This window comes from Callospermophilus lateralis, unplaced genomic scaffold (genome assembly GCF_048772815.1).
Source record: "Callospermophilus lateralis isolate mCalLat2 unplaced genomic scaffold, mCalLat2.hap1 Scaffold_1149, whole genome shotgun sequence".
Lineage (NCBI taxonomy): Eukaryota > Metazoa > Chordata > Mammalia > Rodentia > Sciuridae > Callospermophilus > Callospermophilus lateralis.
The window spans coordinates 128,610-147,772 of record NW_027511775.1 but is presented as its reverse complement, the minus strand read 5'-3'; the positions used below and the strand labels follow the sequence as shown (position 1 = coordinate 147,772).

At 35.3% G+C, this 19,163-nt stretch overlaps 1 protein-coding gene across 1 annotated transcript; it reads left to right on the top strand.

The window, feature by feature from the left end:
• The first annotated feature begins 520 nt into the window (after positions 1–520).
• LOC143404341 (rho GTPase-activating protein 29-like) lies at positions 521–12,132 on the top strand. Its single transcript, XM_077108031.1, has 8 exons — positions 521–525; positions 885–1,017; positions 1,750–1,938; positions 2,210–2,347; positions 5,412–5,644; positions 8,423–8,738; positions 8,865–8,973; positions 11,282–12,132. Exons 1-8 carry the CDS (start codon positions 521–523, stop codon positions 12,130–12,132), a joined length of 1,974 nt encoding a protein of 657 aa, XP_076964146.1.
• The last annotated feature ends 7,031 nt before the right edge of the window (positions 12,133–19,163 follow it).

Genomic DNA, 19,163 nt, shown 5'->3' with positions numbered 1-19,163 from the left:
AGAATTGAAATGCATTCCAGTGTTGTCATGTATTTAAAAAAATTAAATGAATTTTGAAAAAAGAAATAGCTTCACTAAATACAAGAGAGTCTACTTTGGATTCTATTTTATTCTGTTGATTTGCATGTCTCTTCCTAGGCCAAAAGCACACTGGCTTGAATCCTGTAGCTCTACAGTGAGTTGTAAAGTCAAGCAGTCTAGATTCTCTAAAATTTCTTTGGCTCTCCAATATCTTTAACATTTTCATATAAACTTTAGAATCAACTTGTTAATTTCTGTATAAAAACATGCAGGGTTCTTCCAAAATCCTATGTACTCAGCAATAAAAGAGAATAAAATCATGGCATTTTCAGATAAACGCATGGTGTGGGAGAAGATAATGCTCTGTGAATCTAGGCAAGCCCAAAGAAACAAATGCCAAATGTTCTCTCTGATATAAGGAGGCTGACTCATAGTGGGGTAGGGAGGGGGAACAAGGGAGGACTCTGAAACAGAGGGATGCGAGGGGAAGGGAGAGAACATGGGGTTAGAAATGATGGTGGAATGAGAAGGTCATCATTATGCCAAATACATGTATGAAGACACGAATTGGTATGAATATACTTTGCATATGACCAGAGATGTGAACTATTGTGCTCTACATGTGTAATATGAATTGTAATACATTCCACTGTCATAAGTAAATAAAAAAAGAAAAAAATGTGTGTTTTATAAGAGATCAATAAATGAGATGCTTTTTTATGTTAGAAATTCAAAATAATAGCTTTTTGTAATATATAAGTAATCTCAAAGTCTAAAAATTATTCCATGTACAATATCATGTGGTATATGTTTTTGTCATTTTACCCTTCTTACATACTAACATTTCTGTTGTAAGGACCCAGATCCCTTGGAACATTTCAGCAATCATTAATGGCAAAAGCAGCTGCCACCCATAAATTCAGAAAATGGAGATATCCAGCAAGATGTAGATACTGTGAACACATTGTCATATTTCAAGGTCTTAAATGCCAAGAGGTAAGATCTTTTTGGAATCACAATTTTTTCTTTTGCTATATACTTTTTTGTTATGATTTTACTTATTTAGAGATGTGTGTGTCCACACACAAACACACATTTAAATATATATAAATTTGTTGTTTGTACTCCTGGGAACTAAATTTAGGGTCTTGCACATGCCATATTTTTAGAGAGAGAAAAGAGAAAGAGAGAGGGAGAGAGACACACACACACACACACACACACACACACACACACACAGAGAGAGAGAGAGAGAGAGAGAGAGATTTTTAATATTTATTTTTCAGTTTTCGGTGGACACAATATCTTTTTTTAAATTTTATTTTTATGTAGTGCTGAGGATCCAACCCAGCACCCTGCGCACACCAGGGGAGTGCATTACCACTTGAGCCACATCTCCAGCCCATACACTTTTTCTTAAAATTGTGCTTTGAAATGGGCTCTTGCTAGATTGGTCTGGCCTTTAACTTGTGAAATTCCTGTTTCAACCCCTCAAGTAGCTGGAATCATGGGCATATGCCATCACACCTAGCTTGCCAGTACATGTTTAATAAAGTCCCACAGTTTATTTTTGTAGTTTTCTTATTTGTTTTCCTGTTAAATGTAATTCACAAACCACAAATAGTACTTTTTCACTTATTTTTGTCGTTATTAGTCGGCCTGTATTTTGCTTAGTTGTGAATAATTTTAAGGTGAGTCAATCAGTTTTCAAATATCATTTTCTTATAGTGTCTTCTTATCTGCCATAAAAAATGCATGGCAAACTTAACCATCGTTTGCGGACATCGTAAACTTCGGGGGAAAATACACCTATTTGGAGCAGAATTGTCCTGTGTTGCCAAAAAGGAGCCAGATGGCATTCCTTTCATAATCAAAATGTGTACTTCAGAAATCGAAAGGACTGCCTTGAGTTTACAAGTATGTTGTTTACTCTTAAAACTCTAAAAACATAAATGCCTTTGTGATTTGATTTAATGAAAAAGAGATTTTAAGAAAATCAGCACTCTCCATTTGTAATAACTAAATTTATTCACATTTATTTGGAAAATGTTAATTTATTTGACTTCAACTTGTATTTTTTAAATACTAATAAAAATTGAAGTAGATACATCAACTCTGTCTAGATGTCTGCATTTAGCCCTTTGTACTAAAGTGAAATATTGCATTCTGTTTTTCTTTTCTCTTCAAGGGAATCTATAGAGTCAGTGGCAACAAGGCAAAAATCGCAATCCTGTGTCGAGCTCTGGAAAGTGGAAGGCATTTAGTAGATCTGTGCGAATTTTCTTCACACGATATCTGTGAAGTGTTGAAATTTTACTTACAAAAGGTTAAAGTTTTATTCTAAACCTACCATCAAATGCAAAGAGCAAAAATATTTTATATTGAATATTTTTCATTGGTATAGACTATGTCATCACCCCCCTCATTATTCTAAGATTTTATAATGATGTACTTTGATGTGGATATATTTCCATCCAGTATTCTGGCCACTCCATGAGCTCCGTCAGTTGTGAGCACTTTAGTTCTTGGAACTTTTCTTGATTTTTATTGCCATTCTCCCACCCTTGTACTTGAAGCTCTTCTTTGGAGATGTGTGTGTGTACCATACACAAACACACATATAAATATTTATAAATTTGTTATTTGTACTCGTGGGGATTAAAAATTCAGGGTCTTGCACTTGCTTGGCAAGTATACTTGTTCTCCAGTTCCCTTACCTTTTCTTTATTGTTCTTTTTTTCTTCAAAAACTTTCTAAGACATTTCCTTGTCTTTTTCTTCTTGAATAAGTAAATTACTCCATTTGTGAGATCATGTTTTAATATTCAAGAAGTCTGATTTTCTATTCTTTTGATCACATTTTTTAAATGATTATATGATGCTCTTTTATTGTGGATGTTCATAGATTTTTCTCATTAAGGGTTCTTTTCTCTATTTGGCCTCTAACCTCTGTAGAAATACAATGTGACCCTCATATATAACATTAAATTTTCTATAGCAACATAAAAATTAAAAATAAAGTGAAGTGAATTTTAACATATCATTTAACATTTTGAATATCTAGTTTTTCAAATTATGAGGTATTTTGTTTATTTATGTATTTGTATTGCAGCTCTTTTTCTTTGAAATCTGCTATCTATTTTTCATTTAGAACACATCTCAATTTAGATCAGTTGCATTTCCAGTACTCTTTCACCATATCTGACTAGTTGCCAGCATATTGACAGCATCATTTTAGATGCTGGCACTTCATTTTGTTCTTTTTCCACCCATTTGATTTTTGTCTTTCATGGTGTCTAGTTACATGAGTTTGGACTTGAAATCACTTTGGAAGCACTTGAACACATCAAGGCTTTTTAAAAACTTTGAACTTTACTATAAAGTGGTCTAGGTGGACTGTTTGGTATATGCCTAACTACATGTCTCTAGTTCCCTGTTCTGGCACTGGTGTGATCCTCCTGGGAAGGCATTTTTTCTAATTGTAGATGAACACAATACTTTTAATTAATTTATTTATTTTTATGTGGTGCTGAGGATCCAACCTAGTGCCTCACACATGCCAGATGAGTGCCCTACCATGAGGCACAACCCCAGTCCCCCAGGAAAGGGTTTTTTCCTTGCCTAGAGATGCAGTACCAATACTGTGGAAGCCAGGGTTACTAAGACTGTAGGATCTGGGCTTTCAGTGTGCATATAGCCAACATATCCCCGTTTGAAAACAGTTACCTCTCTGTTCCTTATGTTTGGCATTGCCTCGATTCAGAGAGCCTCTGTATCCCATTGCCCAGAGAAAAATTTTCCAGAGTTTTAGAAAGGAGATTGCCCTAGTACATGGAGTGGAGACAGGATTCTATAGAGAGCTAAGCTTTCTCAGCTGGCCCACCTGCAACCTAAGCCAAGATCAGAGGACCTGGTAGTGATTGTCCACATCCCTTTAGGATTCTGAAAATCATGTTGAGTGACAAAGAGTCAGTTCTCTTGGAAATGCTGCATCAGGACTTATTCATCTGCTCTTCTACTTGTGAATTGTTGCTTTTTGTTTTCTCTATTTTCCTAGTCCTTATGAGCCTACTGTATTTTAGTGGAATTGCAGGAGGGAAAGAAATTAAGTATAAATTGCTGGGTCTACAATGTTAGCCCAGGAAAGCATTGATAACCCTTTAATCACATTCTACAGATTCCTCAACTGAGAAATGGAGGTTGATACCTTTGAATGACTGGAAGTCTCATAATGTGTCATCCTTAACCTTGTTTAGTCAGTCAGGGAAAGGAGATGAATTGGGTCCAATACAATAAACTTGCATTCTGTTGAGGAATTTTATATGTCTAAGACTTTCATTTGGCAAAGTGTGCTCAATTCTTGCAATAGTGTTAGAGAGTAGCCTTTATCTGACTCATTGACCTAAAGCTCCAAGAGGTGATGTGACTTGCTTCAGATCCCAGAGTGGTTGAAGATAGAAACTGATCACAGGACAACACCTTAACTTCCCACAGATATTATAGGACATCAGGTAGCCAACGATTCACTGAATTTTTTATTGTAGGTCAGTAGAAACATTAAAATTCATTTTGGCAGTGGATATTTGTTGTAAGAACTTCTTTTGACCTATTCATGGCAAATCAGCCTGTTTGAAAGTTTCATGAGATGTTGACAGTATGTTTTTGTAGGTCTATTATCTTGTGCTGATCTTCATTCTTGCCTAAGTAAAATCTGTGCCCTTTAGCACTTTGATATTTTTACCCCTTACTCATAAAATCCATGGGTTTCTGATTCATTTTATAGATTCTGTTCACTATTCTATGTTTGTTCCAGTAAAACAGCTGAAGATTATATATTTGGGGGGCAGATGTGAATAGAAGAGTTTTAAAATCCCATAATGAAGCTTAAAGCTTAAACTTCATTTAAAGTTTAGAATTTCACTCATTATCCATTAATTTGTTATTAACATAAATATAATTTATAGTCAAGATTTTGATTTGCTTTCTAAGTCACTTCTCTACCAAACATATATATTATATTTTATGGGCAGGGATGAAGCTCAGTACTAGAGTGCTTGCATAGCATGCTTGAGGTCCTAGGTTCAATCCCCAATACTGAAAATGATATCAATAAATACAGATTGACTTTAGAAAATTTTGTTAATCTAAAGGGGACATGCTAAATTATTTGAGTCTCACTTATAGTTGAATTTAACAAAGAAAACAGGCAGAAGATTTTTTCAAAATATTTATTTTTTGGTTGTAGCGGGATGCAATACCTTTATTTTATTTATTATTTTTTATGTAGTGCTGAGGATCAAACCCAGGCCCCTGCATGTGCTAGGCAAACACTCTACCTCTGAGCCACAACCTCAGCCCAAAGGTATTTTTAATATAATTTTGTTTCTTTAGCTACCAGAACCATTGGTTTTATTCCAATGGTACCAGGAATTTATGCAGCTTGCAAATGTCATCCAACAAATTAACCAAGAACAGGACACCAAAAGGGACAACTCTGAAGACAACACATCTCCAAATATGTGTACAGATATCAACCAAATTTTTCTCAAAACCAAGGACCTTGTAAGAAAATTGCCACCGTTCAATTTTAACACTCTACATTACCTTATCATCCATCTTAAGAGGTAAGAATTTTTATACCATCTTAGCCATTTTTAATTCAACAGGGCAATAGTATTCAGTACATTTATATTGTTATGATTTTCAAAATGATTTTTAGGATGTTTTTATTATGTGTTGGGAAAGGGAGACATTGAATACATGTTCATGCAGCAAACATGGTTCCCTCAGATGCTTCCTGTGTGCCAGGCTCTGGCTGGGGAAACTAGGGTGGAAATATAGGGTTTCTGCTATTTGTGGGCTTATCCTCTTGGGGTACAGGTCTGTATATAACCACAGTTCACCATCATCCTTTTTCTAGTAGCTGTGCACAGCTTGTAGGCATGTAGAGGAAGTTTTGGGGGTAGGAATAGAGCAGAAGAGGCAAAAGGCCTTGTGTCTGATTTTAAGAACTGAGTGGTGATTTGGTATTGAATGTGCAGAAGAGCATATGAGGCAGAGAGAAATGACATGGAGACACAAGAAAGCATTTTGCATTTAGAAAATTTGATTTCATTAGGCTACAATATAGCAAGCAGTAGCAGGAACTGTGCTACCCTTCCTAGAGACTTGATAAAAAATCTTACCTACCTGGCAGATTAGTTGACCAAGGTGTTTCTATGCCCACTAAAGAACTTGGAATCAGGAATTTCACATATTCAGATTTGCCTGCTAGACCTTTCTGACAGTAATTAAGATCTCCTTTTTTAATTTTTTTTAAATTTATTTTTTGTGGCTGGAATTGTGGCTCAGCAGTAGAGATTGTGCAAGGCCCTGGGTTCGAACCTCAGTCCCACATACAAATAAATAAATAAAATAAAAATTTTAAAAAATTTATTAGTTCAAATCAGTTATACATGACAGCAGAATGCTTTTCAATCCATTGTACACAAATGGAGCACAAATTTTCATTTCTCTGTACATGATGTAGAATCATACCACATGTGCCGTCATACATGTACTTAGGGTAATGATGTTTGTCTCATTCCACCATCTTTCCTACCCCATACCCCTCCTCTTCCTTCCCTCTCCTGAGCCCAATCAATGTTCCTCCATCCCCAGGAACCCAATTATGTATCAACATTTATTTATCAGAGAGAATTTTGGCCTTTGATTTTGGGGGATTGGCTTACTTCATGATATTCACCAACTCCATCCATTTACCTATAAATGCCATTATTTTATTCCCTTGTAATGCTGAGTAATAGTCCATTGTGTATATATACCACAGTTTTTTTAACTATTCATATCTTGAAGGGCTTCAAATTATTCCATGAAATAGAAAAGGAGGAAACCCTTCCAAACTCATTCTGTGAAGCTAGTATCATCCTGATACCCAAACCAGCCAGAGACACATCAAGGAAAGAAAATTTCAGACCCATAACTACACGATGAACATAGATGCAAAAATTCTCAATAAAATTCTGGCAAACCACATACAAAAACATATGAAAAAAAAAACAATGCACCATGATCAAGTTGTGTATTCCAGGGATGCAAGGTTGGTTCAACATACAGAAATCAATAAATGTAATTCATCACATCAATAAACCTAAAGAGAAGAAACCTATGATTATATCAATTGATGTAGAGAAAGCATTTGACAAAATACAGTACCTTTTCATGTTCAAACTATTAGAAAAACTAGGGGTAGTAGGAATATACCTCAACATAGTAAAAGCTCTCTATTTTAAACCTAAGGCTAACATCATTCTAAATGAAGAAAAATTGGAAGCATTCCATCTAAAAATTGTTCAACATAATCCTTGCCACTCTAGCCAGAGCAATTAGGTGAAAGAAATTCAAGGGAATACAAATAGGAAAAGAAGAACTTAAATTACCATTTTTGCCAACGACATATTTTATACTTGGAGGATCCAAAAAACTCCACCAGAAAACTTCTAAAATAATAAATGAATTTGGCAAAGTAGCAGGATATAAAATTAATACCCATAAATCAAATGCATTTCTATACATCAGTGGTGAATCCTCTGAAAGACAAATAGCAAAGCTACCCCATTCACTATATATATATATATATATATATATATATATATATATATATATATATATATATATATATATAATCACAGCTTCTTTACCCATAGATGAATCTAGTATCATCCTGATAGCTAAACCAGGCAGAGACAGATTTCTTTGGATAGTCATAGAAATATCAAGCTGAGAGTGTTTGAAGTAAAACCAGAACATTGATAGTGGCAATAGAACAGAGAGGTGTTCAGGAGAGAGAACCATCCAGGCTAGAAAACTAGCTGTGGGCAGCTGGGAGTGTGGCTAGTGATAGAACACTTGCCTAGCACATGTGAGACACTGGGTTTGATACTCAGCACTGCATAAAAACAAATAAATAAAATAAAGGTATTGTGTCCATCTCTAGGTAAAAATTATTTTTTTAAAAAAGAAAACTAACTGGGCAGTGAGAGAGAAAATGACAGTGCTGTTTCAGTTTCCAGTTCTTATACTGGAACGGGGAGTATATCCCACATACAATGATGGAGCAATTTTTAGAGGTGTTTTTCTTCCTTCTGCTACTGAGTTCAGTAGTTCCTTCTACTTACATGCATTTTATCCTAATATAGTACTCTGAAACTCAGTTTGGTGTGTGGTAAGTATCATAATGAAACAAAGGATTCTTTCCCTGGACCCACCAAACTTGACCCTTGACAAACGTTTTGTAGTCATCTATAGCCCGAGTTTTCTCCAACCTTCTCAAGTCATAGTAAACTAACATTAAAGACATCTATTAGGCAAATCTCATACACTTTATGTGTTCTTCTTTTCAGGGTTGCAGACCATTCTGAAGAAAACCTGATGAACTCAAAAAACTTGGGGGTGGTATTTGGACCCTGTGTCATGAGGCCCAGGCCTACAACCACTCCTGGTACCATCTCCTCCTCTCTTGTTGCATATGCCAATCAGGCCCTGTTGGTCGAATTCCTCATTACCAATGCAGAGATGATCTTTGATGGGTCCCTAGAGCCACAAAATGTTTCATCTAGTACTGACGTTGTTGCACCTCGGGTGGATAAAAGCCCTCCTTGCAAACCCGTAATATCAACAGAACATTCCACAAAGTCACAATATTTTTCTATGAAGCAAGTGAGTTTTGACCATTACAGAATTGCATTAAATTTGTGATGTTTATGTTAACAAGTTAATAGTCTTTGAACTGTTTGTTTTGAGATGTGTTTTGCTTTTAGTTTAAAACTTCTCTTGTTTCAATAGGATATTCACACTGCAGATATTGAAATTAAAAATTATGAATTGGCTACATCATTTGAGGAATCAGAACGCAAGCAAAATGCATTGGAAAAATGGGATGCATGTCTCATTGGTGAGTGGTCATGTAACATATATCCTTGCATATTTCAAACCTTGCCAAGAAGTCGTGATTAAAAACCAAGGTGAGGGCTGGGCTTGTAGCTCAGTGGTAAAACGCTTGCCTCGGCATGTGTGCGGCCATGAGTTGGATCCTCAGTACCATATAAAACAAATAAATAAAGATAAAAATATTGTGTCCATCTACAATACTCATCCTTTAAAAAAAAACAAGGGGTATTAAGTTGAGGTAAGTTCAAACTTCAAGGTTTTATTAGTTAACTTTTCTAGCCATTGAGAAAGTTTAGTGAATGTCATTTAAATGAATATCATGCTTTGTTTCTCTCTTGTAAAAAGATATCTTGAAATTCATAAATTATTTTTGTTCTCTTTCTGAGATTTGTTTTCACCTTCACTTCTTTGTCATCAATTAAAGTCAAAACAGAAAAAAGCTGGACTCCTGAAACTCAAAAAAAAAAAAAAAAAAAGACTCCTAAAGTTTTTTGATGTCCCTTTACCTGTGGCCTAACTTTAGCACATTAAGCACACATGTCTTCCATTTTCTTGGCTCCAGTCTTTTTGTTCACTGTTTTTAATCGTTTTATTTCAGTGTATCATTTCTGGTAAGGGGGTTGAAAACCTTCCATTCCTTACTGCTCTAGTAGAGCTTAATCTGAATTTTTCAATATATAGTCATAAATGTTAAATTTGATATATAAAATTAATGAAATATCAATAAGTGTAGCCTGAGAAAGTCTGAAAACAAAGAGTCCATTTCCTCTCTGCAAAGAAAAACACTGGACTCACTGATTCCATTTATCTGATTTGATCTTATCAGCACTTCTGTGCTATGAACCTTGGCCTCATTTAAGCCATAGTTAACAGTCTCAGGAAGGTAAATAATGCCAAGGGTCATGTCCTTAAATTATTGTTGATTCAGGATTTGAACCTCATCCTGTCTCATTCCTAAATGTAACCTTGTTTTGCTGTCCAATGAAATTGGATTCCCAGCTAGGTATAGTAATAACAATAAATAATTTTAAAATATTTGAAATTTTCATTACATACCAGGTAATTCTGAACCTTTTTTTTAGAAGATCATTAACAACGCATGCCAACATATCTACACATAGGAGTTTGTCTTGACAGAAGAAGGCAGGTAGGGCTAGTGCATTAGGCTTGCCCAGGGCAGAACTGGAGCAGGAGCTGAGACAGCACCCAGGCAGCTAGAAGTGGTGCTAGAAGTTCTGCAGGACTGTAAATATGTTTTGGTGGTTGCCATCCAACCACAATGGCTCAGCTCCCTTCTATCAATGTGGAGAAGGGCCCAGGACAGCAAATCACATGAGCACTGCCTGAGAACCAGGGAAGAGAGGCCAGCAGCCTCAGGTGAGGAAGGAGGTCAGATGAGATGATGACCTGCAATCATCATCAAGTGATGCTGCTGTGCACCTGTCTTCAAACCACTGCCCAAGGATGTGGGAGAAGGACCAGGTGGCAGGGATGAGGACTGTGGGCTATGAACAGGGCTGTTGGAAAGCCATCAGACCAGTGGCAAGGCACACAATTGTCTGATGTTTCTCAGCAGGGAGAAGAGGATCATGGCCAGAGGGCTGCACCTTTCTAGTAACAGGAGCTTCTAAGGCACATGCAGCAAAGACAGAGTGGGAGATGCTAGGGTTGTAGGTGAGAAAACAGGGACCTTGGGACCAGACTAGAGGAGAAAGAGAAGGAGGTAAGTCTGGAGTCTCCAGAACCAGTAGCACAATGGCAATTCTAACAGCTCTTCAACCTTCCTTTGTGTAGAGGATGTTGCCATGTATTAGTGGATCAGCTGGGAAAGCATCCAAGTCCTCTCTGGTGTGTTGCCCTCAGTATGGACAGAATGTAGCTGGAAAGCAGATTAAGTGACAGGCAAAGTCCTTGGGATTCAGGTCATGGAGTTTGTTGGTGTACAGAATAGTGTTACTGTTCTAGAGTCACCATTGTCTGCCTGTTGAAATCAGGAAAGTCTTAACACAGAAAATATTCATTCATGGGTAGTATATTAAAACAAGTTACTACAGGAAGGTTTTTTTTTTTTAATTTTATGTGCTTTGTGACTATTTATACTATTAAGATAAATTTTAAAAAGTAATGCTTTAATTAAAAATGTGCCTTTAATATTGTATGGATTTTTAATTCCTCTGCATAGATGACTGAGAAAATACTGTTGAAAAAATATGTAAGTCTCTGTTGTTTGAGAGAATGCCCATTCATAATAACCACACTTCCTTATTAACCAAGCTTCATGAAGTTAAAAAAAAAAATCTCTTCTTTTTCAGATCACAAAGAACTTGAATCATCATCACAAAAGATGGACAATATGTGTAAAACCACGAAACCACTTAGTCTGAAATCTGATGTGACAACAAATGATATACAGAGGCCTATGCCAAGCACCAAGATCAGATGTTGCTGTTTGCCTGTAGATAGGTTCCATCTTGCAAGCTCTCCTAATGAGAAAAACAGGAGAAATGTGGGAAATGTCAATTCAGACAAGTTTTGCCAGAATCTTACCTTTGAAGGACTTAATATAAAAGACACCTCTACTACTGTTGGCTCCCAAATTAATGGTTTTGATCAGCAGATTTCAGAAAAAACTCAGGAACAACAATGTGAACTAAAGAACTTAACTGGCATGAGTGCAGTGATTGTGCCAAGTGTACTCCAGGAAAAAGTGACAATGAGCATCAATGATAGTGGTGATCATTCCAACGGTGCCACACAGCCCAACACACCAGCCAGTTCAGCAAGAGAGGCACCAGTGAGACTGTCTTCTCATTCTCACCGTCTTGCTCCTGCAAGAGCACCCAGAATACTGCAGCCCCATCTCGGGACAACATTTTACAAACCACCTATCCTGACCAGCAAAGTCAGGGGGACTGAGGAGAGACCAGCTTCACCTTCAGCAACAGTGCCTCCTAGCACAGCTCTTACTCCCCTGAGTCATGTGGAGAAATCTGTTCAGGAGGCAGACAGCACATCAGCTTATGCTTTGAAACCAGCTGCTGAGCCTAAAGAGAACTGTGAGGAGGTTGGCCTGCCTGACATGAATCCAATGTGCCAGGGACTCAGGCTAAAACAAATGGAAGAGGTACAAGACCTTGAATTTGAAATGCCACAGTTTGTGTAGGTTGTCAAAATTCAGTTTTTCTTTTTCTTGTTTCGTTTTATTATTGTGTTTATTTTATGAAAGAATGTTGTAACAGAACCACTTTTGTATAGGATTTTCAAAGTTTATATTTTGCCTTTTGGCCTTGTATTGTGTTTGCTAGTCATATAGAATGATAGTGTTTTAGTCATATAGAATGATAGTGCCTCACTGGTATTGTCTTTAAATTCTGTGTTTTTGAAGTTTTGCATAAAATAAGTATTATAATTTAAAATTTAAAATAATTTTCTCTATAAAATGATTCATGTAAATGCATCTTTAATGTATAATATTGTTCTCAACAAAGAGGGGCAGTAGGGAAAAATGAGCTTTATTTTGGAGCAAACCTGGTGCTGACTCATAAAATGCTTCTGAATGCAAGTGCCTGAAAAATCTTGATTGGGTATGAATATATTTTTTTCCCACATAATGTTCTAGTGCATCTTTGACCACTTGTGTTGTTATAGCATGTGTGGATTCATTGGCAATTCACTTAACTTTTTAAATATTTACATAGTGGCGTAAAAGCTTGTGAATCTGTGTTTACTAGAATTCTACTTGTCAATTTTTACATATGGTAATTAATACAATTGTAGAAAGAAAATGCACTTCAATACTAAAAAGTTTGAGACATTGGCAGAGACAACACAGACAAACAGAGTTGAGGCATCTTGAGTTTAAGAGACCTGTAACCTCACTGCTGTCAGCTTCAGCCTATTGCTGGATTGCCTGCGACTTCTGGCTGTCTGCTGACGAGAGCAAGTGGCCAACAGCTAGGGCAAGATAAAGCTCTCTCTGGTGGCTGTGGTTCTGCTGCTGCTCTGCGCAGCATGGCTGAGCAGGATGACAAGAAAAGGACATGGGTACCATGGTCGTCATCGACCTGGGGACCACTTACTCCTGCTTCAGGGCGTTCAAGAATGGCCAGTGGAGATCATCTCCAATGATCAGGGAAAGTGCATCAGGCCTTATTATGTGGCCTTCACCCCTGAAGAAGAACATCTGATCCTCGATACAGTCAAGAATCAGCTCAGAACACTGTGGTACCCACCAAGAAGTCTCAGATCTTTTCTACAGCTTCTGATAATCAACCTACTGTTGCAATCAAGGTCTATGAAGGTAAAGGACCCCTGAAAAAAGACAACCACCTTCTGGGTACATTTGATCTCACTGGAATTCCTCCTGTGGGGTCCCCCAGATTGAAGTCACTTTTGAGATAGATGTGAATGTTATTTTTGGGGGCGACAGCTGAAGACAAAGGTAAAGAGAACAAAAATAAGATTACAATTACCAATGACCAAAATTGCCTGACACCTGAAGAAATTGAAAAGATGGTTAATGATGTTGAGAAGCTTGCTGAGGAAGACAAAAGATGCAAGGAGTGCCTTGATACTAGGAATGACTTGGAAAGCTATGCCTACTCTCTAAAGTATCAGATTGGAGATAAAGAAAAGTTGGGAGGCAAACTTTCCTCTGAAAATAAGGAGACCATGGAAAAAGCTGTAGAGGAAAAGATTGAATGGCTGGAAAGCCACCAAGAAGATGACATTGAAGACTTCAAAACTAAAAAGGAACTAGAAGAAATTGTTCAGCCAATTATCAGCAAATTCTATGGAAGTGTAGGCCCTCCCCCAACTGGTGAAGAGGCTACAGCAGAAAGAGACGAGTTGAAGACACTGATCTGCTAGTGCTGTAATATTGTAAATACTGGTCTCAGAACTTTCCTTAGGAGAAAACCAAGAGAACTTAAGTCTCAAATGTAATTGGAATCTTCACCTCAGAGTGGAGTTGAAAATGCTATAGCCCAAGTGGCTGTTTACTGCTTTCCATTAGCAGTTGCTCACATGTTTTGGGGAAGAGAGAGAGGAGGAATTGGCTATCTTAAAAAACTGGATATAAAAATGTGGGTAGGATGTGTGTTCACCTCAGAAATGTTCTATTTAACGATTGGGTCATGCACATCTGCTATAGGAACTTTTTTCTACCATAAGTGACACCAATAAATGTTTGTTATTAAAAAAAAAAAATACTAAAAGTTTGGAACTGTCATAAAATAAAAATTTGTACAGATAAAGCTAAGGGATAAATCACTATCAGAAGCATTAAAACCATCTAAAGCCAAATAACTAAACTGTATAATTTAAATTATAATATATTTATATATTATATATTATGTATTATTTATTATATACTACATATAATAGATTTATATATATCTATATGATATAAGTTGTTTATATATAATTATAACATAATCCATGTTTTATATATCATATTAATATTAATTATACTAATATAATAATTGTATTATTATCTTATTAATAATAGAAATTATATTATTATATAATTACATTACAATGATATGCAACATAATATAAATTAATATAAATCTAAATATATTATATGATATATAATAAATATGTTATAGATAATAAAATAATATTTATATATTTAATTTATATTTTATTTTATTATGTGTATATAATATACACATATTTCATATATTATGTATAATTCATATTAAATACATATGAATCATAAACATTTTGATATGTAATATATAATTTATATAATATACATACTTATATATTTATATATTAATATATATAATTTATAGATAAATATATAAGTATGTATATTAAATAAATTATATATGATATATTATGAATATATATTTATATATTAATATACATAAAATTTATATATATATTTTATATATTTTTATTATATGTATATATGATAAAATAAATGTATTATATATAATATAAATTAGAAGGTTATATAAATATATTGTATTTAATTTATATTATATATGTATTATATAACATGCAATATATTTATATAATATTATAATTTAAATTATATAGATAAATTATGTCTTATTTGACTTTAAATGATTTTAATACATTTGATAGTTTTTAACCCCTTAACTTTATCTGTATAAATTTTTATTTTATGACATTTTTAACCTGTTTTGTATTTTTTATAATGGTCTTAAAAAATGCGTGCTTCACATATTTTTAATTTCAATGCATTTTCTCCTGACATTATGAGGGTTTGGTTAAAACCATGCCTTTGGATGTATGCCTGCAATCCCAGTAGCATGGGAGGCTGAGACAGGTGGGATCTCAAGTAGAAAGTCAGCCTTACCAATGGCAAAACTCTTAGCAATCCTGTCTTTAAATAAAGTTCATAAAAAGAGTGGGGATGCGGCTCAATGATTGAGTGTCCCTTAGTTCAATTTTCAGTACCCACCCCCCAAAATCCTTTTGTATGAAATCTTTTGACTTATAAATCACTTTACATACTTTTTCTACCTGGACTATCAACTAGTGAAAATGTATATGTCATTAGAATTGAGCAATAATTTATTTAAGTTCATTTTGAGAGTATATTAAGTCACATTGTTTGCAATTTCAGAGATGTAGATGACTGAATGTGTTTCACTTATAAAATACCCAGTTTTTATAAACTAGACCATTCCTGTTATTTTCTGGGTTTCATCATCTTGCCTAAAATATGATGTAAAAGGGACAAAAATAAAATAGCATTCTTGGTATGTGTGAACTATATTGTGAGTCAATGTTTTTGTATGATCATATTATACTTGATAAAAATTGTATGTATAGGTTTATACACACATTATTATATGTAAATTATTTCAAGTACAATAAGTTATTGTGGCTTCTCTGAAATTTTTGCCTCTTGGAGTATGATACTTTAAGATTATTAACTATTGACTCAGTGGTCAACACATGGGCTCACCACTTGACTATAATATGAAATGTGTTTTAGGGCATGTAATCTTATTATAGTTCTCCATAACATTAAGGACTAAGGAGAAATGAACAAATGGACTTTTTAATGCTAAAGCCAGTTTTTAGCCTTCTTTATACAAAGTACAAGAATCATATTGGTTTGAAAACTTAAAAATAAAATCAGAGTTAACATTTATTGAGCTTTGTGTATTTAGAGTTTACCAAGTTGAAATTTCACAAAACTTCTAATGGGTAAGTAAGCATTTTATAATTCCTGTGTTACAGATGAGGAAACTGAGGCTTAGCTAAGTGACATGCTTTTAGTTTTCAGAGATGCAGCAAGCAGAATTGAATCTCAAATACAGGTTGTGAAATTTTGATTAGTGCTGCTTTTTTTTGGGTACCAGAGAGCCACATCCACAACCCTATTTTGTTTTTTATTTAGAGTAGGGTCTCACTGAATTTCTTAGCACCTTGCTTTTGCTTTTGCTGAGGCTGGCTTTGAACTTGCAATTCTCCTGCCTCAGCCTCCCAGTGGGATTACAGGCATGAGCCACTGTGCCTGGCTGCTTAGTACTCTTAATGAATGTGATTACTAAATAATAGCAGGAAACACTGAACAATAGAAAATGCATCTTTCGATGTTTTTATTGTAAAATACACTTACAATTTGCCATTTAGACCATTTTGAAGTGTACAGTTAAGTAACACTAAGTATATTCACATTGTCCAAGGTGGCGTGTATTGCTGCGTCATCAGTTGACAGAAAGCAGAAGGGGGGAAAGGGATGTGAATGATGTGTGAAGCCTCTTATATAAGGGCATTCATTCTGTTAAAAAATATAGAGCTCCATGACCTAATCACACGTTTTGACTTATAAATCACATTACATACTTTTTCTACCTGTACTATCAACCAGTGAAAACGTATATGTCATTAGAATTGAGACATAATTTATTTAAGTTGATTTTGAGAGCATAGTAAGTCTCATTTTCCCTTTTGCTGCTGTCACAATAGTGATTGTCACAACATATACATTTGGGAAGAACATATTCAGACCATAGCAACCATGTTTAATACACTGTAAAGACAAATCCTTCTGGGGAAAGAATGTTGGTTTAAATCATGTGGAAAGTCCTTTCTAACTCTGAACCTAAGACTGTAGGGTAAATAGACCTTGATTCTAGTGGGCTGTTTCCAAATATGTGTCCATACGTGGCAGTGCCCTGTGCTGATGCAGCTTGCATCCTGAGGTTTCAGCTACCAGCCAGGGATCACTGCACTGTGGCCCTGGTTCCCATCTCCATCTTGCTACTAACATGAACTGATGTCACTATTGGATTGTAGGATTTAAGGACTGTTGTGTAGTTTAAAGCTTTAGGTTGTTGATATTTAATGACAATAATTAAACAAACATTTAATGACAATTTACTATACACCATCACCATGCTAGATAACAGAGACAAGAAAATCTTTAAAAACACTTTCTGGGCTGGAATAAAGCTCAGTTAAGTGCTTGCCTAACATGTGCAAGGCTCTGTGTTCAATTTCCAGTACTAAAAACAAACAAAAAACCTTTCTGTATTTGTGGAACTTACAACTAAATACTATCAGGAATTGGCAGCTAACTCTCAGTGGATTCTATTTTCCATTTGAAAAAGTCAGATTTGTTTAAGTACCATGTTTTCAAGTAAAAAAAATAGCAGAATGTCCTGTAAATAAAGTCTGAGAATAGGACTAAACTTTTAAATTGAAGCTAAAATATGTAACTTGTACTATTTCAAAAACATTATTTCCCATTTGTAAAATTCTTATCTTCCCCTTAGAACTGCAGAGTGAACCCTGGGGAGCTTAACCGCTGAGTCACATTCAGAGATCTTATTTTTTGAGACAGGATCTCACTAATTTATTGAGACTGGCTTTGAGCTAATGATCCTCCTGCCTCACACTCCCAAGCCACTGGAATTAAACGCATGGATGGACCTCCCATTTCTAAAATTGTAATTATTATATTTGTACACCCAGTTTTCTTTCAGGAGACTTTAATTGAAAACTCTCCTGAAGGCTGGGATGTGTTTCAGTGGTAAAGCACTTTCCTTGCATGCTGAGGCCCTGGGATTGAGCTCCAGTGCTAGAAAGAAGGAAGGAAAGAAGGAAGGAAGGAAGGAAGGAAGGAAGGAAGGAAGGAAGGAAGGAAGGAAGGAAGGAAAAAAGGAAAAAAGGAAGGAAGGAATGGGGGAAGGAGAGAAAAGAGAAAAGGGAAAAGTGAGGGAGAGAAGGAGGAAAAAAGAATGGAAGGAAGGAAGGAACAAAGAAAGGAAGGCAGGCAAGGAAAAAGATCAGGAAAAGAAAATTATAATGAACACCAATTAAAAGGTCTTCTGCTAACCTACATATTAGTCATTCAATACAGGAACCAAAGCCCTTGTATGACTATTTAAATTAAAATTCTACAAAATCAAATTTCACTATCTCAGTCCCACCACTTATTTCAAGAACTCAGTAACCACATGGGCTCATGGGCTGGTGGCTATTATACCTGACAGTGCAGTGCAGATACTGTACATTTCTGTCATGGCAGAAAGGTCTATTGGACAACACTGATAAAGAGGAAGCATCACATCAAGATACTGGTATTGTGGATGTGTTAAAGAATATTCAATAAAATTAGACACCATACATGTTAAAAAAAAAACAAAACACTTAGCAAATTGTGACCTACAAGAGGAAATCCTGAAACTAAAAAAAGGACCTTCTTAACAAACCAGTCAAATTGGCAGCATCTCATTCATGATGTTGGCAAAATAACATCATTTGGAAAATAGCCTCTTTGCTGTGTATATACAAAAAAGCATCGTAATGAGTTTAAAAGTCCCAAATCTTGTATACAAATCTGGGTTGATTATCAATTGAATGTTACAAATAGAAAACCAACCAGGAAAACTAGTTCATCTAATGCATAGTAGCACAGCACTAAAATAACAGACTGGAAATTCTTCCATGAAACAAAGCCACTGAGGGGTGTGTTAACATAGTGAAAGTTCTTTCTTGACTAACTGCTCAACAGGGGTCAAACTAGACTTTTGAAATTCATAAGGAATTTTCTAACTCTTTTTTGACTGTGGTCTGCCTTTAGTGAATATACATATGTGAATATACTTTTTTAAAACTATATTTCACTCAATTTTTTTCTAGTATATTTTTGTTGTAAGAGTTCATACACACTGATTTAAAAAACTACTTCTTGCTACTGCA

Coding starts and splice junctions, on each gene's coding strand:
- LOC143404341 (XM_077108031.1), top strand. Junction 2,348..5,411: donor TGAAATTTTACTTACAAAAG/GTTAAAGTTTTA, acceptor TTGTTTCTTTAG/CTACCAGAACCATTGGTTTT. Junction 8,739..8,864: donor AATATTTTTCTATGAAGCAA/GTGAGTTTTGAC, acceptor TTGTTTCAATAG/GATATTCACACTGCAGATAT.